This window comes from Salvelinus alpinus, chromosome 18, assembly GCF_045679555.1.
Source record: "Salvelinus alpinus chromosome 18, SLU_Salpinus.1, whole genome shotgun sequence".
NCBI classification, from domain to species: domain Eukaryota; kingdom Metazoa; phylum Chordata; class Actinopteri; order Salmoniformes; family Salmonidae; genus Salvelinus; species Salvelinus alpinus.
Window position 1 is genome coordinate 22,660,403 of NC_092103.1, and position 23,519 is coordinate 22,683,921.

The 23,519-nt window shown below is 40.1% G+C and overlaps 1 protein-coding gene across 4 annotated transcripts; it reads right to left on the minus strand.

Annotated features, from left to right (window-relative positions):
* Positions 1-46: 46 nt before the first annotated feature.
* On the minus strand, positions 47-6,938 carry ccdc74b (coiled-coil domain containing 74B). Of its 4 annotated transcripts, none has more exons than XM_071350688.1 (7): positions 5,269-6,935; positions 4,436-4,483; positions 4,086-4,203; positions 3,784-4,003; positions 2,272-2,372; positions 2,115-2,165; positions 47-2,027 (listed from the first exon to the last, which is right to left on the minus strand). In XM_071350688.1, exons 1-7 carry the CDS (start codon positions 5,552-5,554, stop codon positions 1,892-1,894), a joined length of 960 nt encoding a protein of 319 aa, XP_071206789.1. In that variant the 5' UTR covers positions 5,555-6,935; the 3' UTR covers positions 47-1,891. The 4 variants fall into 4 exon arrangements, 3 of the variants coding, with proteins under 3 accessions (XP_071206789.1, XP_071206786.1, XP_071206788.1); XM_071350685.1 differs by having other exon boundaries at positions 4,086-4,215; XM_071350687.1 differs by having other exon boundaries at positions 3,784-4,000; positions 4,086-4,215; positions 5,269-6,934.
* Positions 6,939-23,519: the final 16,581 nt, after the last annotated feature.

The following is a 23,519-nucleotide window of genomic DNA, read 5'->3' on the forward strand; positions in this document are numbered from 1 at the left end:
CCTTTACCATAAGACGAAATTCAACTGACTTGACCAACCTACCAACAACGGAACACCAAAATAAGTTTAATAGGGAGAAATAAAAATGTATGTACATTGAAATATTAACTTTATATACAGTACCAGTCAAAAGCTGACACACCTACTCATTCCAGGGCTTTTCTTTATTTTTACATTGTAGAATAATAGTGAAGACATGAAATAATGTAACAAAGTGTTAAACAAATCAAAATATATTTTATATCTGAGATTCTTCAAAGTAGCCACCCTTAGCCTTGATGACAGCTTTGCACTCTTGGCATTCTGTCAACCAGCTTCATTAGGAATTTAATTTATTTTTTATTTTACCTTTATTTAACTAGGCAAGTCAGGTAAGAACAAATTCTTTTTTTCAATAACGGCCTAGGAACGGTAGGTGAACTGCCTTGTCCAGGAGCAGAACGACAGATTTCTTACCTTGTCAGCTCAGGGATTCGATCTTGCAACCTTTCGGTTACTAGTCCAACGCTCTAACTACTTGGCTACCTGCCGCCCCAATGCATTTACAACAGTCTTGAAGGCGTTCCCACATATGCTGAGCACTTGTTGGTTGCTTTTCCTTCACTCTGCGGTCCAACTCATCCCAAACCATCTCAATTGGGTTGAGGTCGGGTGATTGCGGAGGCCAGGTCATCTGATGCAGCACCATCACTCTCCTTCTTTGTTCACCTACTCTATCTCACAAAGACATGGCGGTTAGAACCAAAAATCTCACATTTGGACTCATCAGACCAAAGGACAGATCTCCACCGGTCCAATGTCCATTGCTCGTGTTTCTTGGCCCAAGCAAGTGTATTCTTTTTATTGGTGTCCTTTAGTAGTGGTTTCTTTGCAGTAATTCAACCAGTCTCCTCTGAACAGATGATGTTGATTTTTCTGTTACTTGAACTCTGAAGCTTTTATTTGGGCTGCAATCTGAGGTGCAGTTAACTCTAATTTATCCTCTGCCGCAGAGGTAATTCTGGGTCTTCCTTTCCTGTGGTGGTCATCATGAGAGCCAGTTTCATCATGGCGCTTGATGGTTTTAGTGACTGCACTTGAAGAAAGTTTCAAAGTTCTTAATTTTCCAGATTGACTGACATTCATTTGTGCTGTTCTTGCCAAAATATGGACTTGGGTCTTTTACCAAATATATTCTGCATACCACCCCTACCTTGTGTTGTGACAACTGATTTGCTCAAACACATTAAGGAAAGAAATTCCATAAATTAACTTTTAACAAGGCACACCTGTTAATTGAAATGCATTCGAGGTGACTACCTCATGAAGCTGGTTAAGAGAATGCCAAAAGTGTGCAAAGCTGTCAAGACAAATGGCTATTTTGAAGAATCTCAAATAAAATATATTTAGATTTGTTTAACACTTTTTTGGTTACTACATGATTCCATATGCAGGTAGCCTAGTGGTTAGTGTTGGGCCAGTAACTGGAAAGTTGCTGGATTGAATCCCCGAGCTGACAAGGTAAAAATCTGTCGTTCTGCCCGAGCAAGGCAGTAAACCCACTGTTCCCTGGGTGCCGAAGACGTGGATGTCGATTAAGGTAGCCCCCCGCTCCTCTGATTTAGAGGGGTTGGGTTAAATGCGGAAGACACATTTCAGTTGAATACATTCAGTTGGACAACTGACTACGTGTATCCCCTTTTCCCTTCACTATTTTCTAGAATGTAGAAAATAGTAAAAATAAAGAAAAACCCTGGAATTAGTAGGTGTCCAAACTTTTGACAGGTACTGTTAACATTCATTCAGTGGTAATTGAAGTCCTTCAATGGCCATAATAGGAGCCGGTCCTGATCTTATTTAAAGAGGCTTTGGTTCTGCGGTGCTGGCTGGCCTGCTGTACTGTTTGTCCCTCTCAATGCACTGTTCTCCTCAGCCTGCTCCTCTGTACAGCCTGGGTCCTTTTCTGCCTCTCTGCGATGCTGGAGCTCAGGTGCTGTTTGAGGGCTGGGAGGATCACCCTCTCTGTCACCCCTGCCTGGTTCCCAGACCTGGAAAGGGTACAGGGACATGGAGGATAGCTGTTCCACTACCAAGGTTATTGTTTCTGTATAAGAGATTAGGAAAGATTCACTTACATTCTCTTGGGAAGTGGTTGAAGTGCTAGTTGGGGAAACTTCTCTGCCTTGCTGAGAGGGAAATCAAATGTATTGTACAATTTACCTGTATTTAAAAAAAAAAAAAATGTAAATGACTTAATCAGGCGAAAAAGATGCCTACTAAACTGCTGTTTACCTGGTGCTGTCAGCAAGGTAGGCCTTTGTCATGATGTAGTTCTCAGGAGTGATTTTCTTGTTGAACACAATGTCTCGGAGGACAGCCTTCACACGTATAATCTATATGAAACAAACCATCAGGGAGAGTGATACCTCACTGAAAAACACTGACAGTCAGTTCTCCATGTAAACTTTACATTGAGTTATGGAGAACATGGTCAGAAAACAACTAGCTATTGGTCAAATGACAAATCATGCATGCCCTTGTAAATGTAAGACATTTATGTAGTTTATGGTTTTACAATGTGAATCTATTTTAATTGTCTGCTGCACGAAATGACCGGTTTTAGTAGAATCATTCTAAACCAGTGGTCGCCAACCGGTCGATCGCGATCTTCAAGGCATTCCTAGTCGATCACCAAATATTTCTTTAGAAAAGGCAACGAACGATAAAGGCTTGCGCTCCTTTAAAAAAAAATTGTGTTGACCTGTTACTGCACTTGATTCAAAAGACCTGCGCACCAGGTAAGCAAAGTGTTCCCATGAGACAAACTCCAGACTGGCAATTCTGTGACTAAATCGAGTGCACCTACTGCGCTGCCCAGTTGGATAGCTCAAATCACTGTGGTTACAGAGCTTCCATGACCCTGGCCACAGCGAAGTTAAATAGGCTACTAGCCTACATAAGATGTAATAACTTTTTAAAACCATGACCACAGAGAGACTGTCAATGAATACAGCAAAAAGCTGCTGTTTTTATGAGTGAGTTTAAGTTTATATTCAGCACTGTCACTGTTTTTATTCAACACTATTACAAAACACGCTTCTCTGTACTTTTGCTCAGGCTGCAACTGCAATGAATGAGTAGCCAAGTATCGATAGCCCTGCGTTTTATTATTTATTAGCAGCTCGACGTGTCGAATTTAATATTAAGGGATATTTAACTTTCTCTGGTCATAGGAACAACATTAATTTTCTGCATGAGGCAGATGCGGTGCGACTTGAGTTTCGACATCAGGTGGAAGACTGCCCCTCTCTCTGGTCAGTCTCACCGGAGCAAAGGAAGGAGAGAGCAGTTGGGAAAAATAGTTTTGAACGGTCATCGTCCTGATTTGACCTCGTTGACCATCAGATGCAGGTACCATTAGCCCAGTAAAATAAAAAAGATAATTATTTCAATTCATGCTCCACAGTGCCTCACAAGTGCTAAACCAACTGGTATATTTTGTTATCAAAGCTTGAGTTTTGAAATATAATATGGTCTGATTAACAATATTGGCAGGCCAATCATATAGCCAATATGCTGTGATAATGTATTAGGCTTACTGCCCAAACCTTATTCCTACAAAACTGTATGAGGTTAATGTAAAAAAAAAAAAAAATCTGAGCAGTAGATCTCCACTTGCTTTTTGACTGCGAAAGTGATCTGGACTCAGAAAGGGTTGGTTACCACTGTTCTAAACCATAGCTATGTTGGCCAATGCTAAGGGACTGTGCAATAGCATCAATGTGTCAGAGGATGACATCTGACCTCCTGAGACTGCAGGTTGTTGGCTTTGTAGAGCTGCCGTATGATAACCTCACATTCCTGCAGGGTGGGGGGTCGGGGGGGATGGGATGGGCTGCTCTGGATCCGGAGTGGCTGTAGAGAGGTGATGAGGCCTCCCCTCAACTCTGTCTCGTGTTCTTGCTTTGCCACTCCAGTGGTCTCAGTGTCGGCGTGAGCCACACAACCGTCCCCCGCTATACTGCTTCCGTGGGGGTCAAACAAGTGTTTTTAGACGAGACACTTTTGGAGAAGATGAACTAGGGGGTAGAGGTATGGATGCTTACCTGAGCCATGGGTCTTGAGATGGGCATGTGTCTTGTAAAGGTTGCTCCAGGTAGATCACTCTCTCTGTCTGGGCCTCACTGCCCTGTGTCGGTGGCCTTGTGCTCCGGCGGCTTGATCCTAAAGAAATACCTTCCCCAATAGGTAGGCATATGCGCCACACAAGCTTACACAATCATTGTTCTGTTCATTGATTTCTATTATGGGAAACTTAAAGAGATGTTGTGAAAAGTAAAATCTAACGACCACAGATCTGAAAGTCGAAGATCCAATGCTTTCTTGGTCCCAAGAGGATTATAGACCTAGCCCACTTGTTCCAGCATAGAGGTTGTCAAAGATGATTGAAGCCTACCTTTTCTGCAAGACTTTGAAGGCTCCATGATCAGCTTATACTGCAGCTCTGTAACATCAAAGTCAAAGAGAGGTCATGTAGAAGACATGACACAGAACAGAAGTAGACATGACAGGTGGCAGCAACAGCATACCTCAACTGTCGTGCTGTTTATAAGCTCTTGTAACAAGGTCATTTGAGCAACCTTGGCACTATGTGTCTCGCTGCTCTGACAGAGTGAAGACAGCGGACCCATGTGATTCTTTTTAACTGGATTGAAATATCTCTTTGTGGGGGGATAGGATGCGGAGGCGATATAGAGAAGCTTGTCTGTTCTGTAAAGTGATACTGCATTCCACCGCCTCCCACGGTGAGATACTCACCATCCTTTCATTTTCCTCATTCATTTTCCTCATTCAACTGTATCACTACGCAACCACTAGCGCTAGGCTATAGTGTGTCACCTCTGTCAGCAGTGCCTCATCCTCAGATCCCTGTGTGATTATCATGCTAAAAAGCGTGCAAACAAACATGTATTACAGATACAGATTCCCACTAAAGAAAACTTTATCATATGCAAATTATTGCTGGCTAGTGGCTACCCATAAAATGTAGGCCTATTAGGCTGTATGGAAAGAAAAGCAGTAGTCTAGCTTAAATGGTGGCATTGGTATAGTTAAGGGGAAAGGCCATACATTGTATATGCTATTTTAACTCAGTAACGTGATGTATAACGTTACTGTGCAAAGATGAAAATTATGGCGCTCAAACCATGACAAACAAATCTGCTGCCTATGATGACGCTTTTGGAAATCAAAAACATCAGCAAAGACACGAGGACAGGTTTGACTCACCTTTATTTTCCCGTCTGAGGTCATCTATTTCACCGTGTAACTTCTGAAGAGTGTCCTTGTGCTGTAGTTGCAGGAACTGAATATTCCTCTGAAGCGATGCAACGCGAGTATCCATGTCCCGGTGAGATGAGACCTCTCCCCCACTGTCCCCACGGGGTGATTCCGACAGCGGTTCAAGGTGGTTAAACGGGAAAGGACGTGGTTGTGGAAAGCAAGGCTTGTCAAGACATCCAACGCGGGACCAGTGGGGTAGATTTCGCACAGGCGGAAGACTGTTGCCTGACATAGCTAAGCTATACGGTTAGCTAGCAACACGACAGTTTTTTTAACTGGCTAGCTAACTTAGCTACATAGTAGATAGCTACACTAACAAGCAACAACAGGTCATTCTATCCGCATGAATAATCGTGCAGCCATTACCCCTTATCGTACACGTTCCCGGTTAAATGGATTCTTCACCTCCACAATATGCAAAGTTTAGAAACAATTTAACGAGATAGCTAGGAAAAATTAAAATACACCGACAACGATTTATTTCCCTTTTCACTGTCCTTCGTGGACATGCACTACTCCCATACAACGTTGCCATGACAACCATTATGTGTAGCTCCGGTGGCGGGAAATAAAAACGTATCTGAACATTCTACCATTCGAACGCAGCATTGTGTCACTGTAAATGTCTGTCTCGTCTTTGCAAGATCACATATAGACAAGCATACAGAAACGATAGAGGCAAATCATTTCATCTTCAATTAAATTTTCATTACTTTATTTCTTAGATGTTAAGTTCCCCATTTGGGGGACTTTGAGCGGGCCTGGACCGGTTCCGACTGACATTTTGGTGTACAAAGCACCCTGTGAATGCCATATGGTCCTATGTGTAGCAGAGTTTCCAAACCCAGAGTAGCAACATCGCGAGACTGGGGGTGCTGAAGATGGCGGCGACTGCAGACGAGATTTCATTTTGCTCCGAGTAACCTTACATTTTAGTACGTTTGAGAGGGATAAACGTTAACAGAACTTGGCTTATAGTAAACACAATAGAGAACAACGCTTAGTTGACCTCTAATTTGATCTGAAACTTTGATAAATGGAAGAAAAAAATGTGCGAAAGAGCAAAGGGAGGAGAAGGCAGTTGCTAGCTGAGCACTTACACATTGCAGAAAAACCACCACCTGACTCCTCAGGAGAAGAAATTGAGGATTCTGGACATTCGGTTGATTCTGAAAATCCAGTCAATTGTCCTGCACCCAAAAAGACACAGAAAGAATTATCTTTGCGCGAACTACAGGTTAACATAATCGATGCTGTCTCTGCAAAGATAAACGAAAGAGCCGATGGTCTGGAGAAAATGATACGCGAAAACACATCAAAAATAGTTGACCTCGAGACCTCTCTGAATCATGCATACAAGAGTATCGAAGAGCTTAAACTTGCAAACACTGCTACTTATGAGAAATGCACAGCACAGGAGAAGACCATCGCAGGCATGCAAGAGCGCTTATCGGAAGCAGAGCGATACTGGAGAAGGTGGGGGGGCTACGGCTTTACGGTGTCCCGGAGGACCAGGATGAGAATGTGAAGCGCTTAGTAAGAGACAACTGTAACCGTGTGGCACCGGACTTCCCCGATGGATATATGGGTATGGCTGTGGATGTCTCTCATCGTATTGGGAAGAAAAAACCTTTGAAGAAATAGCACCATTTTTACTTGAAGAGGCTTTAAAGAAGGGAGAACTACCTGCCTCTCTGAAGCAAGGGGTTATTAGTCTTATACCTAAACCACACAAGGATCTCTTAAAACTTCTTATGGCTGCAGTCCCGTTAACGGGATCGATATGACAACAGCCAGTCGAAGTGCAGGGCGCCAAATTCAAAAAACAGAAATCTCATAATTAAAATTCCTCAGACATTCATGTGTCTTATATCATTTTAAAGGTAATCTTGTTGTTAATCCCACCAAAGTGTCCGATTTCAAATAGGCTTTTCAGCGAAAGCACTACAAACGATTATGTTAGGTCACCACAAAACCACAATAATCACAGCCATTTTTTCCAGCTAAAGATAGCTTCACAAAAACCAGTATAGAGATAAAATTAATCACTAACCTTCGATTATTTTCATCAGATGACACTCATAGGACTTCATGTTACACAATACATGCATGTTTTGTTTGATTAAATTCATATAAAAAAATCTGAGTTTACATTGAGGCGACTAGATTCACTAGTGGCAAAAACATCGACTTTGCATAGCCACATCGTTTCAACAGAAATACTCATAAATATAGATGATAATACAAGTTATACACATGGAATTATAGATATACCTCTCCTTAATGCAACCGCTGTGTCAGATTACAAAAAAACTTTACGGAAAAAGAAACCCACGCTATAATCTGAGACGGCGCTCAAAAGTAAAACACCACAGCCGCAAAGATGGCGTCAACATAAACAAGAAAATATATGATAAATATTCCTTTACCTTTGATGATCTACATCAGAAAGCACACCAGGAATCCCAGGTCCACAATAAATGTTTGTCTTGTTCGAAAAAATCCTTTATTTATGTCCAAATAACTTCTTTTGTTAGCGCGTCTGGTTTACATATCCAAACGCTAATTCTGGTCAGCGTTATATCGGACAAAAAGTGATATTACCGGTCGAAGAAACATTTCAAACTAAGTACACAATCGATCATTAGGATGGTTTTAACATATAGCTTCAATAAAGTTCCAACCGGAGTATTCCTTCTTGTCTTCGTGAGCAATGGAACGTAAGTGACTTCGCATGATCAGAAAATGGCTGCTTGATGGACACCTGACTGATTCTGCTATCATTCTCTCCCACAACTTCATAGAAGTCTCATTATAATTTCTATTGATGGTTGACATCTAGTGGAACCCCTAGGCAGTTCAACATCATTAATAGCTCAAGGGGATTTCATTAGGGACTCTGGTGAATACATACAAGCTCAGATTTCTGGCTTCCTGTTTTGATTTCAACTCAGGATTTTGCCTGCCAATATGAGTTCTGTTAATCTCACAGACATAATTCAAACAGTTTTAGAAACTTTAGAGTGTTTTCTATCCAATACTAATAATAATATGCAAATATTAGCAACTATGACTGAGGAGCAGGCCGTTTGATATGGGCACCTTTCATCCAAGCTACTCAATACTGCCCCTTCAGCCATAAGAAGTTAAATAATGATAATTGGCGTCCAATCACACTCCTAAATAACAACTACAAAATTATAGCCTTAATCTTTGCAAAAAGGTTAAAGTCTTGCTTGAATGATCTGATTGATGAATGTCAATCAGGGTTTATGAAAGGGCTCCATATATCTAATAATCTGAGGCTGATGTTAGACTTGGTTGAGTATTGTGATCTATTGAATGACTTCCCTGTTAGCCTATTTTTGGATTTTCAGAAAGCATTTGATACAGTAAGTCACAATTTTATCTTTGATTGTCTTAAGCATTTGAAATTTGGTCATTTTTTTGTTGATGCTATTAGAACTCTATATAATGGTGGCAATAGCTGTATCAAACTCTGTCATGGAACATCCTCAAGGTTTAACATTTACAAAGGAATACGACAAGGTTGTCCAATTTCACCTTTTTTATTTCTGTTAGTATCTCAAATTTTATGTTCATTAGTTCATAAAAGTCAATTTGAAGGCATTACATTCCAGGCCAGAGAGATCAAGATATCCCAACTGGCGGATGACACCATTTAATTTTTTTAATTTTTTAAAAGTGTGTCACAAGCTAGATTAGCATTGGATATCGTGAAGCAGTTCTCCAAAATCTCAGCTTTGGCATTAAATCTTTCCAAATGTGAGATGTTTGTTTTTAAAGGAGCTGTCAATCCAGCAGATTGTAACATCTCTGAAAAAGATACTGTAACCTACCTCGGTGTAAAGATCATTCACAGCCTTAAGATTTTTGGTGATCTTAATTTGAACCCTGTAACTGAATCTGTCAAAAGAAAATCTCCTCATGGTTAGGGAGTGATTTAAGTCTTCAAGGAAGGGTGCTTTTATCCAAAGCTGAGGGGCTATATCGTGCATCCTATCTTTTTTCATCTATTTTTCATCCATTCCCAAATCCACTTGCTGTACCTTAGATAGGCTTTTGTATAACTTCATAAGGAAAAACAAGCCACATAAGATAAAAAGAGATGTTATCACCAACAGGGTTTGTGATGGCGGTCTAAATGTCTTAGACTTCACTCTCTTCATTCAGATATCAAAGGTAAACTGGATTAAAAGGTACATAAAAAATCCTCATAGTTTCTGGAATATTATACCTCATTTTGTTTTCAGAAGTTCGGAGGGCTTAATTTTGTACTACAATGTCCATATATTGTGGGTAAACTTCCTGTGAAACTGGTGGCTTTTCACAAGCAGGCTTTAATGTGCTGGGCATTGTTGTATAAACTCAGCTTTTCACCTCATAAATGTTTTATATGGAACAATGGGTCGATATTACATAGAAACAAGATGTTATTTAACCATAAAAGGTTCTCGAAAAACATTGTCCTTGTCAGCCAATTAGTTAATATTAGTGGGAATCTATTTACACAGAGAGAATTTATGGAAAGATACAACTTTGAGGTTTCAAGCAAGGAATATGACAGTTATTAAAGCTATACCTAGTGGGATAAAAACTTTACTTTAGAATAATGCATCTTTTGGAATATCTCCGATTGTAAGCGATATCCAGGTGAATGGCATTGGTCTACTAGATATGAAATTCAACAATAGTTTATGAAGGGATATTTTCTACAGGAAGTCTATTCCCTCTGCGATTTTTTGTTGGGCTTCATCGTTTGATGTAAAGTGGCGCCATGCTTGGCTCACTCCACACAAATTTATGGTGACCAATAAAGTAAAGGAGATCTCCTTTAAGATTATCCATAGATTCTATCCGTGTAATAGCTTGATTTCTAAATATATACCTGATGTTACCAGTGAATGCAGTTTTTGTGAACTAGAAACTGAATCTATTGAACACTTATTTTGTCATTGTTTATATAGTGAAGTGTTCTGGACTGATGTAAAACTATATCTTGGCCCCAAATTGCATACAACCATTGAAATGTCAAAGTTTGACATTATTTTACTACACTTATTCCACAATTGAACGTAAGTATGTCATAACTCTCTTTATTTTGTTAGGAAAAAATGTCATACACAAATCAAAATTTATGAAGAAAAAGGCCCTTTTCTTAATTTTATCTGATTTGGGAAACTATTTAGAGTCGTTAAAACGTATACAAAACAAAATGTCAACATTTTTTATTCGCTACATGTCTGTATTTCAATTTATATAATGTGGATTAGTTTAATTTTTTTCTAATTTCTTTGTGGAATCCCTCTGGCTGTTATGTTTTGCATGTTACTGTTAATAAAATTAAAAAAATTAAAACATTGCGAGACTTCCCGGCACGTTTTTCTCGGAAAGCTGTGAGTGCTATTATATGATACAGTATCAGTACTTGTTGCATTTACACAGGGGTGGAAAAGTACCAAATTGTCGTACTTGAGTATAGGCAAAGATACCTTAATAGAAAGTGACTCAAGTAAAAGTGACAGTCACCCAGTAAAATACTATTGGAGTAAAAGTCTAAAACTATTTGGTTTTAAATATACTTAAGTATCAAAAGTAAAAGTATAAATATTTTCTAATTCCTTATATTAGGCAAACCAGATGGCATGAGTTTCTTGTTTTTTTTCTTAAAATTTATAGATATCCAGGGGCACACCCCAACACTCAGACATAATTGACAAATAAAGCATTTGGGTTTAGTGAGAACACCAGATCAGAGACAGTAGGGATGACCAGGGATGTTCTCTTGATAAGTGCAAAAATGTGATAATTTTCTTGTCCTGCTAAGCATTCAAAATGTAACGAGGACTTTTGGGTGTCGTAGCGAGGCTATATAAAGGGGGTGCCGGTACCGAGTCAATGTATGGGGGCACAGGTTAATCATCCTCTGCCTGCATCCCTACCTGTAGCCTACCTGCCTCTGGTACAATGCATTTCCACCTCACTCTATTAGTCTTGATTGTCCATCTTCTGGAATTAAAATGAGATATTCAAACAGATCAATCTTGCTGGCAAAACGTCATTAAATATTGCGGTCATTTAGCTATAGTTATTGTGTATATGATGAGCACCCAGATGCTGTGTAGGCATCAGAATAATATCAAACGGAGACAAGTTGGCTCGGTGAAAACATTTACGGGCCGCCTTGGTGTTGGCTACTACACTGAACAAAAATATGAATGCAACATGCAACAATTTCAAAGATTTGACTGAGTTACAATTCATATAAGAAAATCAGTCAATTGAAATAAATTCATTCGGGCCTAATCTATGGATTTCACATGACTGGGAATACAGACATGCATATGTTGGTCACAGATCAATCAATCAAGTTTATTTTATATAGCCCTTCGTACATCAGCTAATATCTCGAAGTGCTGTACAGAAACCCAGCCTAAAACCCCAAACAGCAAGCAATGCAGGTGTAGAAGCACGGTGGCTAGGAAAAACTCCCTAGAAAGGCCAAAACCTAGGAAGAAACCTAGAGAGGAACCAGGCTATGAGGGGTGGCCAGTCCTCTTCTGGCTGTGCCGGGTGGAGATTATAACAGAACATGGCCAAGATGTTCAAAATGTTCATAAATGACAAGCATGGTCAAATAATAGTCAGGAATAAATGTCAGTTGGCTTTTCATAGCCGATAATTAAGACAGATACCCTTAAAAAAAGTTGGGGGGGGGGGACAGTCAGTATCTGGTGTGACCACCATTTGCTTTATGCAGATTGATCTCCTTCGCAAAGAGTTGATCAGGCTGTTGATTGTGGCCTGGGAAATGTTGTCCCACTCCTCTTCAATAGCTGTGCAACGATTCTGGATATAGGCGGGAACTGGAACACGCTGTCGTACACTTCAATCCAGAGCATCCAAAACATGCTCAATGGGTGACATGGCTGGTGAGTATGCAGGCCATGTGGTAGAATTGGGACATTTTCAGCTTCCAGGAATTGTGTACAGATCCTTGTGACATTGGGCTGTGCATTATCATGCTGAAACATGAGGTGATGGCGGCGGATAAATGTCACGACAATGGGCCTCATGATCTCGTCACGTGCATTCAAAATGCCATTGATAATATTGCCATTGTGTTCGTTGTCCGTAGCTTATATCTGCCCATACCGCCACCATGGGGCACTCTGTTCACAACGTTGACATCAGCAAACCATCTGGCATCAACTGCCATAGTTGAGACCGGGATTCATCCGTAGAGAGCACACTTCTCTAGAGGGCCAGTGGCCATCAAAGGTGAGCATTTGCCCACTGAAGTTGGGTACGACGCCAAACTGCAGTCAAGTCAAGACCCTGGTGCGGACGACAAGCACGCAGATGAGCTTCCCTGAGACGGCTTTTGACAGTTTGTGCGGAAATTCTTCGGTTGTTCAAACCCACAGTTTCATCAGCTGTCTGGGTGGCTGGACTCAGACGATCCCTCAGGGAAGAAGCCAGATGTGGAGGTCCTGGGTTGGTGTGGTTACACGTGGTCTGCGGTTGTGATGCCGGTTGGACGTACTGCCACGTTCTCTAAAACGACATTAGAGGCGGCTTACGGTAGAGAAATTAACATATTATCTGGCAATTATCTAGAGCATGGCATCATAAATAACTACATTATCATTTTTAGATCATTCAGTCACAATTTACTCATTATACATTACGGTATTGATCCTCTCGAAGACGGCCAGGGTATGAGTTGAGAAACCTGCCTATTTTCCTCAAAAGTATGCAATCTCACGATTTCAATGCTATACAATATTACAGAGAACAAGTTAATTATCTCACATTGCTGAAAATATTTGTAATGTTGTACTTGTTCACATAATTCATGCTAATGTTGGGTTATTGATCTAGCGTCCAATTGACTCGCATTCACTTCTTGAAGGAGTGAACTCCTTGTCCCAGAATCGCCCAGAATGAACCGCACGGCCCATTGACAACGCATGGGTAAGGTTCACAATGGCCGTTAATACGATTCCAATGGAGTTTCCCATCTCCTCAAAAGTATCTTTGGCCCAGGGAGACGGCATATGAATGATGACAGTCTAGCGAGTCCAGCCATTGTGGTTTCATCTCGCTGTGATATTCTTGGCCGGACTTAGAGCTCTCCACATTAACAAATACTAAATTATTTCATAGAATTGAAAGAAGACCATTTTCTCTTGGTCACAGACGGACAAAATCACTTCATGCTTAAAGAAAAGGTTCACCCATTTTGAACGTTAAATAGTTTTTGTGCATCTGAGTGATGTTCTATCGATTCCCTGGGTCATTTCATGTATTCATGTGTATCTGAGTTATTGGCGTTCAAGCATGCAGAAATGCTTGAGGGATCACGTTGATAAAGTCGCTCTCACTACACTGGAAGTTAATAGGAATACGACTTTTAGATTGCGAAAATGTCTATCATCAGTGGCGATTTTAGCATGTAAATCTTGGTGGGGCAAACCTAAAAAATAATCTATGCATGCCAGCAAAGCCACTACACAACAGAACACTAAACAATACATTCATTGCACTGTAATGGTTACAAACGGTGCCCACATACTGTTAGTCCCAACAGCAGTCCCAACACCTTACCACTACTACACCTGGCTATCAGCTGAGCCTTGACTGGTAGCAAAACAGTTCATTCAGCCTCATTTGCTGCCTTTTAAAAAAACATAGCTGATATGGCTGACTTGCTTAAACAAATGTGGTTTCTACTGTCAATTGAGATGTACAAACTATGGCATAAGGTGACGACGAGCGAATAAGAGGCAATCCGTAATTTCAATTAAGAAATTAAGGAGCGAGCTAGGACAGGCGTAGTCAATATAACTGTTTGTTCAGCACTTTTGAAATGTACAGCGACAGAATTCAGAACATGGGTCGTTCTTACAGTATTCTCCCTGTACACCAAGTTAGAACCGTAGGGTAAATAAAAGGGGCATATAAGCAGACAATGAAAGCTCTTACAATATTAGAGAATTACATTTCTTAATAACAGGCTATAGGCTACATGTGCTCCACCAAGTCAGAACAGTAGGTTAAATTATGAGGGGAAAAGGGACCAAATTATAAGGGTGAGGCACATGGGCTACTACCAGCTTACTACACAACATACACTTAGTATTGCTTTCTTAGCTACAGTATACATATCTCCCTGGCATATTACATAATTTATGCAGCAGCATACAAGACATGCTGTTCTGTGCTCACTTGAACAGGAAGGTGGCGCGGAACTCTGTAACTCTGAAAAAACAAAGTCGAATCACGATGACGTCAGTGATCTTCAGGTCGGAGCTCTAGAAAGAGGCCGAGTTTCCGACTTGCAATTCCGAGTTGGATGACCGTTCAAAACGTATTTTCCCAGTCAGAGCAATTTTTTTTCCCAGTTCCCAGTTGTCTTGAACTCACTGAAGTTTGAAATGTCCCAGTTCCGAGTTTCCAGTTGTTTTGAGCACGGCAGAAGTCATGCTGGATTGACAGCAAGACCAATGTCGAATGTTTATCCTTTTAAGCTTGGAAAGAGACCTTTAACCTCAGACTTGGACCACACACCCACTCCTCTGAATAGCAGGCTAGTGATTGCTTTGCAATGCTTGCAGTTAGCCACTGATTCCTTCCAAACCAGTCATTGTTGAATTTGCGATTTCCAACTTGTTGTGTAATGTTTATGTCCAATGGCTGATGAGCACGGATACATTTGTATCTATAATTTCTCTTCATATGACAAGAATTGAAAAGGATTTGCCAGTAGATTGTTGACTTGATTCATGATGATGACTCCTAGCTAAGATTTGTAAAGTATGACTTTGACGCTGTCCAATCAAAGCTACTGTAGATGTAACGTGATTTGACGTCATTTTATCTGTTGCCAATGACCTTGAGCCTTCTTGGATGGGCCCTCGTAATATAACTGTATGGCAGCACCCAGGGGGCTTGAATTTTCGAGCTCTACCCATAGATTCTGCGTTGACGTAGGGTCCCCATATGTGACAAAACACCAAGCCAGTCACGGAGCAACTAGAGAACATTACTAACCTTTACCTTGATGATGCGGCAGGTAGCCTAGTGGTTAGAGCATTGGACTAGTAACTGAAAGGTTGCAAGTTCAAATCCCTGAGCTGACAAGGTACAAATCTCTCGTTCTGCCACTGAACAGGCAGTTAAAACCTTTTCTCAATAGGGGGTGCTGTTTACACTTTGAAGATTTTTCGTTCCCAGATTAAACTGCCTCGTACTCAATTCTTGCTCGTACAATATGCATATTATTATTACTATTGGATAGAAAACACTCTCTAGTTTCTAAAACCGTTTGAATTATTTCTCTGAGTGAAACAGAACTCATTCTGCAGCTCACTTCCTGTCAAGAAGTGAGATTTCTGAAATTGAGGTCTCTGTTCCAGGGTCGGTTTATAAATTCCCTTATAAGCTATGGGGCTACATGCACAGCATACGCCTTCCCCTAGATGTCAGTAAGCGGTGAGACTTTGAATGGAGCGGATAGCACCATCTGGGGGAGTATAAAACCTCTTGGAACGGAAGTACCGACCTTTTCGACGAGGCGCCTGACGCAGGAGGGAAACCGGCATGGCATCTTCAAAAGCTTTCGGTTTAGCAGTTCTATATCTCCGGCTCTGATTTAATTTGTTTTTTTGTCTTAAAAACTTCATAAGGTAGTTAATTTAAACCAACTTATAGCAGTTTATAGCAGTTTATTGTGATTTTCTGGAGTTTCTTTGTCAGGCGTTATCACGAGTTGGGCACCTCTCCGGTACATCGGCGTTAGCAGCTAATTTCTACAGGAGTAGAGGACATCTTTCAACCAAAAGACGATTGTTCTGGACAAAGGACCACTTGCCCAAGATTCTGATGGAAGATCATCCAAAAGTAAGAGCTATTTATGATGTTAATTCGTATATCTGTGGAAAAATGTAAAATTATTAGTTCGCCATTGATTTAGGCATGGTCTCGCTGTAACGCACGCTGAATGTTGAGTAACGTTAATTTTAAAAATCTAACACAGCGGTTGCATTAAGAACTAATGTGTCTTTCATTTGCTGTCCAACCTGTATTTTTTAGTCAAGTTTACGATTAGTTATCGATTAGATTAGGTGCCTCTCCAAGATGGCGCCGGCCAGATTGCCTGAAATGTTGCTACTAATCACATTGTATAACCACGATTTGTGCTGCTAAATATGCACATTTTCGAACAAAACCTATATGCATTGTGTAATATCATGTTACAGGACTGTCATCTGATGAAGTATATCAAGGTTAGTCAAAAATTATATATCTTTTGCTGGATTGTTACGATCGCTAACCTTTGCTACTGGTAAACGGCTTGTGTTTCCGGCTATTGTGGTAAGCTAATATAATGTTAAATTGTGTTTTCGCTGTAAAACACTTAAAATATCTGAAATATTGGCTGGATTCACAAGATGTTGGTCTTTCATTTGCTGTACGCTGTGTATTTTTCAGACATGTTTTATGATGAGTATTTTGGTATTTGACGTTGGTCTCTGTAATTATTCTGGCTGCTTCGGCACTATTTCAGATTGCAGCTGCAATGTAGAACTGTGATTTATACCTGAAATATGCACATTTTTCTAAAAAAACATATGCTATACAATAAATATGTTATCAGACTGTCATCTGATGAAGTTGTTTCTTGGTTAGTGGCTATATATATCTTTATTTGGTCGAAATTGTGATAGCTACCTATGCAGGAAAAAAATGGTGGGAAAAAAAAGTTGTGTCTTTTGCTATCGTGGTTAGCTAATAGATTTACATATTGTGTCTTCCCTGTAAAACATTTTAAAAATCAGAAATGATGGCTGGATTCACAAGATGTGTATCTTTCATCTGGTGTCTTGGACTTGTGATTTAATGATATTTAGATGCTAGTATTTACTTGTGACGCTATGCTAGGCTATGCTAGTCAGCTTTTTTACTGTGGGGGGTGCTCCCGGATCCGGGATTGGGACCAATTAGAAGTTAACAACAAGCTAAGCTGTGTTTTGGTATATTTCACTTGTGATTGCATGATTATAAATATTTGTAGTAATATTTTTGAATCTGATACGTTTGGGAATTTTCTTCTGCCTTTCAGCACCGGAATGAGGCTGTAGTTTTCTGAACATAACGCGCATAACAAAATGTTTTTGTTATGAAAGTAATATTTATCGAACATTTTTTTTTATTATTGTGTAACTGGGAGTCTCGTGAGTGCAAACATCCGAAGATTATCAAAGGTAAGCGATTAATTTTATTGCTTTTCTGACTTTCGTGACCATGCTAATTTGGGGCTAGCTGTTCTAGCATTGATTGATACACTCACAAAAGCTTGGATTTCTTTCTCTGTAAAGCATATTTTCAAAATCTGACACGATAGGTGGATTAACAACAAGCTAAGCTGTGTTTTGGTATATTTCACTTGTGATTGCATGATTATAAATATTTTTAGTAATATTTTGCACCCTGCAATTCAGCGGTTGTTTAGGAAAATGATCCCGTAAAAGGGATCCGTAGCGCAGAGAAGTTAACAAACTATAGTTTTGGCAAGTCGGTTAGGACATCTACTTTGTGCATGACACAAGTCATTTTTGCAACAATTGTGTACAGACAGATTATTTCACTTACAATTCACTGTATCACAATTCCAGTGGGTCAGAAGATTACATACACTAAGTTGACTGTGCCTTTAAACAGCTTGTAAAATTCCAGAAAACGATATCATGGCTTTAGGAGCTTGTGATATGCTAAATGACATAATTAGAGTCAATTGGAGGTGTACCTGTGGATGTATTTCAAGAACTACCTTCAAAACGCAGTGCCTCTCTGCTTGACATCATGGGAAAATCAAAAGAAATCAGCCAAGACCTCATAAAAACTGTAGACCTCCACAAGTCTGGTTAATCATTGGGAGCAATTTCCAAACACCTGAAGGTACCACGTTCATCTGTACAAACAATAGTACACAAGTATAAACACCATTGGACCACGCAGCCGTCATACCCCTCAGGAAGGAGACGCGTCTGTCTCCTAGAGAGTAATGTACTTTGGTGCGAAAAGTGCAAATCAATCACAGAACAACAGCAATGGACCTTGTGAAGATGCTGGAGGAAACAGGTACAAAAGTATCTATATCCACAGTAAAACGAGTCCTATATCGACATAACCTGAAAGGCCGCTCAGCAAGAAAGAAGCCACTGCTCCAAAACCGCCATAAAAAAAGCCAGACTACGGTTTGCAACTGCACATGGGGACAAAGATCGTACTTTTTGGAGAAATGTCCTCTGGTCTGATGAAACAAAAATGGAACTGTTTGGCCATAATGACCATTGTTATGTTTGGAGGAAAAAGGGGGGTGCTTGCAAGCCAACGAACACCATTCCAACCGTGAAGCACGGGGGTGGCAGCAGCATGTTGTGGGGGTGCTTTGCTGCAGGAGGGACTGGTTTAATTCACAAAATAGATGGCATCATGAGGATGGAAAATGATGTGGAAATATTGAAGCAACATCGCAAGACATCAGTCAGGATGTTAAAGCTTGGTCGCAAATGGGTCTTCCAAATGGACAATGACCCCAAGCATACTTCCAAAGTTGTGGCAAAATGGCTTAAGGACAACAAAGTCAAGGTATTTGAGTGGCCAGCACAAAGTCCTTACCTCAATCCCATAGAAAATGTGTGGGCAGTACTGAAAAAGCGTGTGCGAGCAAGGAGGCCTACAAACCTGACTGAATTACACCAGCTCAGTCAGGAGGAATGGGCCAAAACTCACCCAACTTATTGTGGGAAGCTTGTGGAAGGCGACACAAAATGCTTGACCCAAGTTAAACAATTTAAAGGCAATGCTACCAAATACTAATTGAGAGTATGTAAACTTCTGACCCACTGGGAATGTGATGAAAAAATAAAAGCTGAAATAAATCATTCTCTCTACTATTATTCTGACATTTCACATTCTTAAAGTAAAGTGGTGATCCTAACTTGCCTAAAACAGGGAATTTTTACTAGGATTAAATGTCAGGAATTGTGAAAAACTGAGTTTAAATTATTTGGCCAAGGTGTATGTAAATTTCTGACCAACTGTACCTCAGCTGCAGAGGATAAGTTAATTCAAGTTACCAGCCTCAGAAATTGCAGCACAAATAAATGCTTCACGGAGTTCAAGTAACAGACATCTCAACATTAACTGTTCAGAGGAGACAGTGTGAATCAAGCCTTCATGGTCCAATTGCTGCAAAGAAACCACTACTAAAGGACACAAAAAAGGAGAGCAATGGACATTAGACCGGTGTAAATCTGTCCTTTGGTCTGAAAAGTCCAAATTTGAGATTTTTGGTTCCAACCGTTGTGTCCTTGTGAGACTTAAAGTAGGTTAACGGATATCTCCGCATGTGTGGTTCCCACCGTGAAGCATGGAGGAGGAGGTGTGATGGTGAGGAGTGCTTTGCTGGTGACACTGTCAGTGATTTTTTTAGAATTAAAGGCACACTTAACCAGCATGGCTACCACAGCATTCTGCAGCGATACGCCATCCCATCTGGTTTGCAATTAGTGGGACTATCATTTGCTTTTCAACAGGACAATGACCCAACACACCTCCAGGCTGTGTAAGGGCTATTTGACGAAGACGGAGGGTGATGGAGTGCTGCATCAGATGACCTGGCCTCCACAATCACCTGACCTCAACCCAATTGTGATGGTTTGGGATGAGTTGGAACACAGAGTGAAGGAAAAGCAGCCAAAAAGTGCTCAGCATCTGTGGGAACTCCTTCAAGACTGTTGGAAAAGCATTCCTCATGAAGTTAGTCGAGAGAATGCCAAGAGTGTGCAAAGCTGTCATAAAGGCAAAGTGTGGCTACTTTGAAGAATCTGAAATATAAAATATATTTTGTTTTGTTTAACACTTTTTTGGTTACTACATGATTCCATGTTTTATTTCATAGTTTTGATGTCTTCACTATTATTCTACAATGTAGAATATAAAGAAAAACCTAAATATAAAGAAAAACCTTGAATGAGTAGGTGTTTCCAAACTTTTGACTGGTACTGTATATATACCGTTCAAAAGTTTGGGGTCACTTAGAAATGTCCTTGTTTTTGAAAGAAAATCACATTTTTTGTCCATTAAAATAACATCAAATTGATCAGAAATACAGTGTAGACATTGTTAATGTTGTAAATGACTATTGTAGCTGGAAACGTCTGATTTTGTATGGAATATCTACATAGGCATACAGAGGCCCATTATCAGCAACCATCAGTCCTGTGTTCCAATGGCACGTTGTGTTAGCTAATCCAAGTTTATAATTTTAAAAGGCTGATTTATTATTAGAAAACCCTTTTGCAATTATGTTAGCACAGCTGAAAACTGTAGTGCTGATTTAAGAAGCAATAAAACTGGCCTTCTTTACACTAGTTGAGTATTTTGAGCATCAGCATTTGTGGTTTTGATTACAGGCTCAAAATGGCCAGAAACAAAGAACTTTCTTCTGAAACACGTCAGTCTATTCTTGTTCTGAGAAATGAAGGCTATTCCATGCGAGAAATTGCCAAGAAACTAAAGATCTCGTACAACGCTGTGTACTACTCCCTTCACAGAACAGCGCAAACTGTCTCTAACCAGAATAGAAAGAGGAGTGAGATGCCCCGGTGCACAACTGAGCAAGAGGACAAGTACATTAGAGTGTCTAGTTTGAGAAACAGAAGTCTCACAAATCATCAACCGGCAGCTTCATTAAATAGTACCCGCAAAACACCAGTCTCAACGTCAACATTGAAGAGGCGACTCATGCTGGCCTTCTCGGAAGAATTGCAAAGAAAAAAACATATCTCAGACTGGCCAATAAAAATAAAAGATTAAGATGGGCAAAAGAACACAGACATTAGACAGAGGAAGATTGGAAAAAAGTGTTATGGACAGACAAATCTAAGTCTGAGGTGTTCGGATATGTCTGTTGGTCAAAATGAATTCAATTCAATCAGAAAGAAAAACATTCGTGAGATGCATAAAAAATGAAAAGATGCTGGAGTAGTGCTTGACACCATCTGTCAAGCACGGTGGAGGCAATGTGATGGTCTGGGAGTGCTTTGGTGGTGGTAAAGTGGGACATTTGTACAGGGTAAAAGGGATCTTGATGAAGGAAGGCTATCACTCCATTTTGCAACGTCATGCCATACCCTGTGGACGGCGCTTAATTGGAGCCAATTTCCTCCTACAACAGGACAATGACCCAAAGAACAGCTTTTTCCAAACTATGCAATAACTATTAAGGGAAGAAGCAGTCAGCTGGTATTCTGTCTATAATGGAGTGGCCAGCACAGTCACCAGATCTTCACCATATTGAGCTGTTGTGGACCGTATGGTACGTAAGAAGTGCTCTTCAAGTCAATCTAATTTGTGGGAGGTGCTTCAGGAAGCATGGGGTGAAATCTCTTCAGATTACCTCAACAAATTGACCATTAGAATGCCAAAGGTCTGCAAGGCTGTAATTGCTGCAAATGGAGGATTTTTTTACGACAATTATTATTTAATTGAAAATCATTATTTATAACCTTGTCAACATCTTGACGATATTTTCTATAATTTTGCAACTCATTTCATGTATGTTTTCATGGAAAATGTATAAGGGAAACTAGAACTTTTGAACAGTAATGTGTGTATATATATACATATATATTTTTTTTACATTGTTTGCAAACTGATATGTGACACATATTAATGCCAAAATAATATACAAAACCAATTGTTTTTTTGCTAAACAAGTGGGGCTCATCTGCTCTGAATGACGGGTCGCCACTGTCTATCATAAAACATTTTTAAACGTTTTTTAACTTGGCAAGTCAGTTAAGAACTAATTCTTATTTACAATGATGGCTTACTTGTAAAGCCCCAGGCCAAACCCTCCCCTAACCAAGACGACACACGGCCAATTGTGTGCCGCCCTATGGGACTCCAGTCCACGGCCGGTTGTGATACAGCCCAGGATCGAACCCGGGTCTGTAGTGATGCCTCTAGCACTGCAACTGCTGCGCCATTCCGGAGGCTGTATTCTCTCGAATGAGCCATTGATCATATTTTTGCTATATTTCTACCTCGAGAATTTGATTTAACGGAGGGTCTAGCACATTCCTCCTATTTGTCTTCCTCTTTAGATCAGGGTGCATTGCATGGTGCCGTTGCCAGAGATATTATAGAAAGTTGCTAGAAATCCAATTAATGAAGGAACGTATAACGCCCCACCCGGCAGACTGCTGCGTCACGCGATTGCTAAATGTATGCCGCTTTCAGATCAACTGGGAACTCGGAGAAATACGAGGTAAAATCATATCAGTACTCTAAAAGGAGGGCTGAGTTCTCAAGTTGCAATTCCGAGTGGGATCACCGTTCAAATCGATTTTTCTAAATCGGAGCTGTTTTTCCCCCCGGATTCCCAGTTGTCTTCAATTTCCTGAACACGGAAGTCCGAGAATTCCGATTTACCAGTTGTTTTGAACGCGGCATATGTCGAGAAACGGGCCTATTTTCATCGAAAGTATGTAATGTCACGATTCCAAAGCTATACGATACTATGTATAGCAAGTTAATCTCACATCTCAGAAAATATTTATGTTGTGATAATTCGTAGAATCCCCCAGAATGCACTTCCTCAAAGGTATATACCGTTGCGAATGAGGACTATGAGGCACATCGATCAGCAGGTTGAACATGGTGAGATTGTAGACTCTTAAATTGATAGTGCAGTTTGTTTAGGCGACTTTACAACTAGCCACAGTACATGCTGATATTATATTTGGTTTTTCAAGTACAAATAAAGTTCATATTATCTGTACTTGAGCTTGTGTGAGGACAACTCAGCAATTTATAACTTTTTAAAATATTTTTTTAACAAGGTCAGTTCTAGACCTTTCTAAAACTAGGCAACATTAACAAAAAATAAATACGTTCGGGTATGTCTATTTCGGCAGGAACCTACATTTTCCTCTACCATTGAGGTAAAAATACTAGTGCAAGAGTCTTTATTACACCTGTAAATCTTGTAGTTTGAGGATAATCCCCACCATCCTTTCATTGTTCAAGTGACAAACATTCAATATCTTGTTAGAATTTTAAATCAAACAACTATCCTTAACATATCAACCAGTAAAACA

Bases quoted from the DNA above. Each gene is read 5' to 3' on its own strand.
- ccdc74b (XM_071350685.1), bottom strand. From the start codon at position 5,554: ATGTCAGGCAACAGTCTTCCGCCTGTGCGAAATCTACCCCACTGGTCC. The intron at 4,216-4,435 runs GTAGGCTTCAAT...CTATTGGGGAAG, and splicing joins TTCAAAGTCTTGCAGAAAAG to GTATTTCTTTAGGATCAAGC. The intron at 2,028-2,114 runs GTAAGTGAATCT...TACCCTTTCCAG, and splicing joins CAACCACTTCCCAAGAGAAT to GTCTGGGAACCAGGCAGGGG.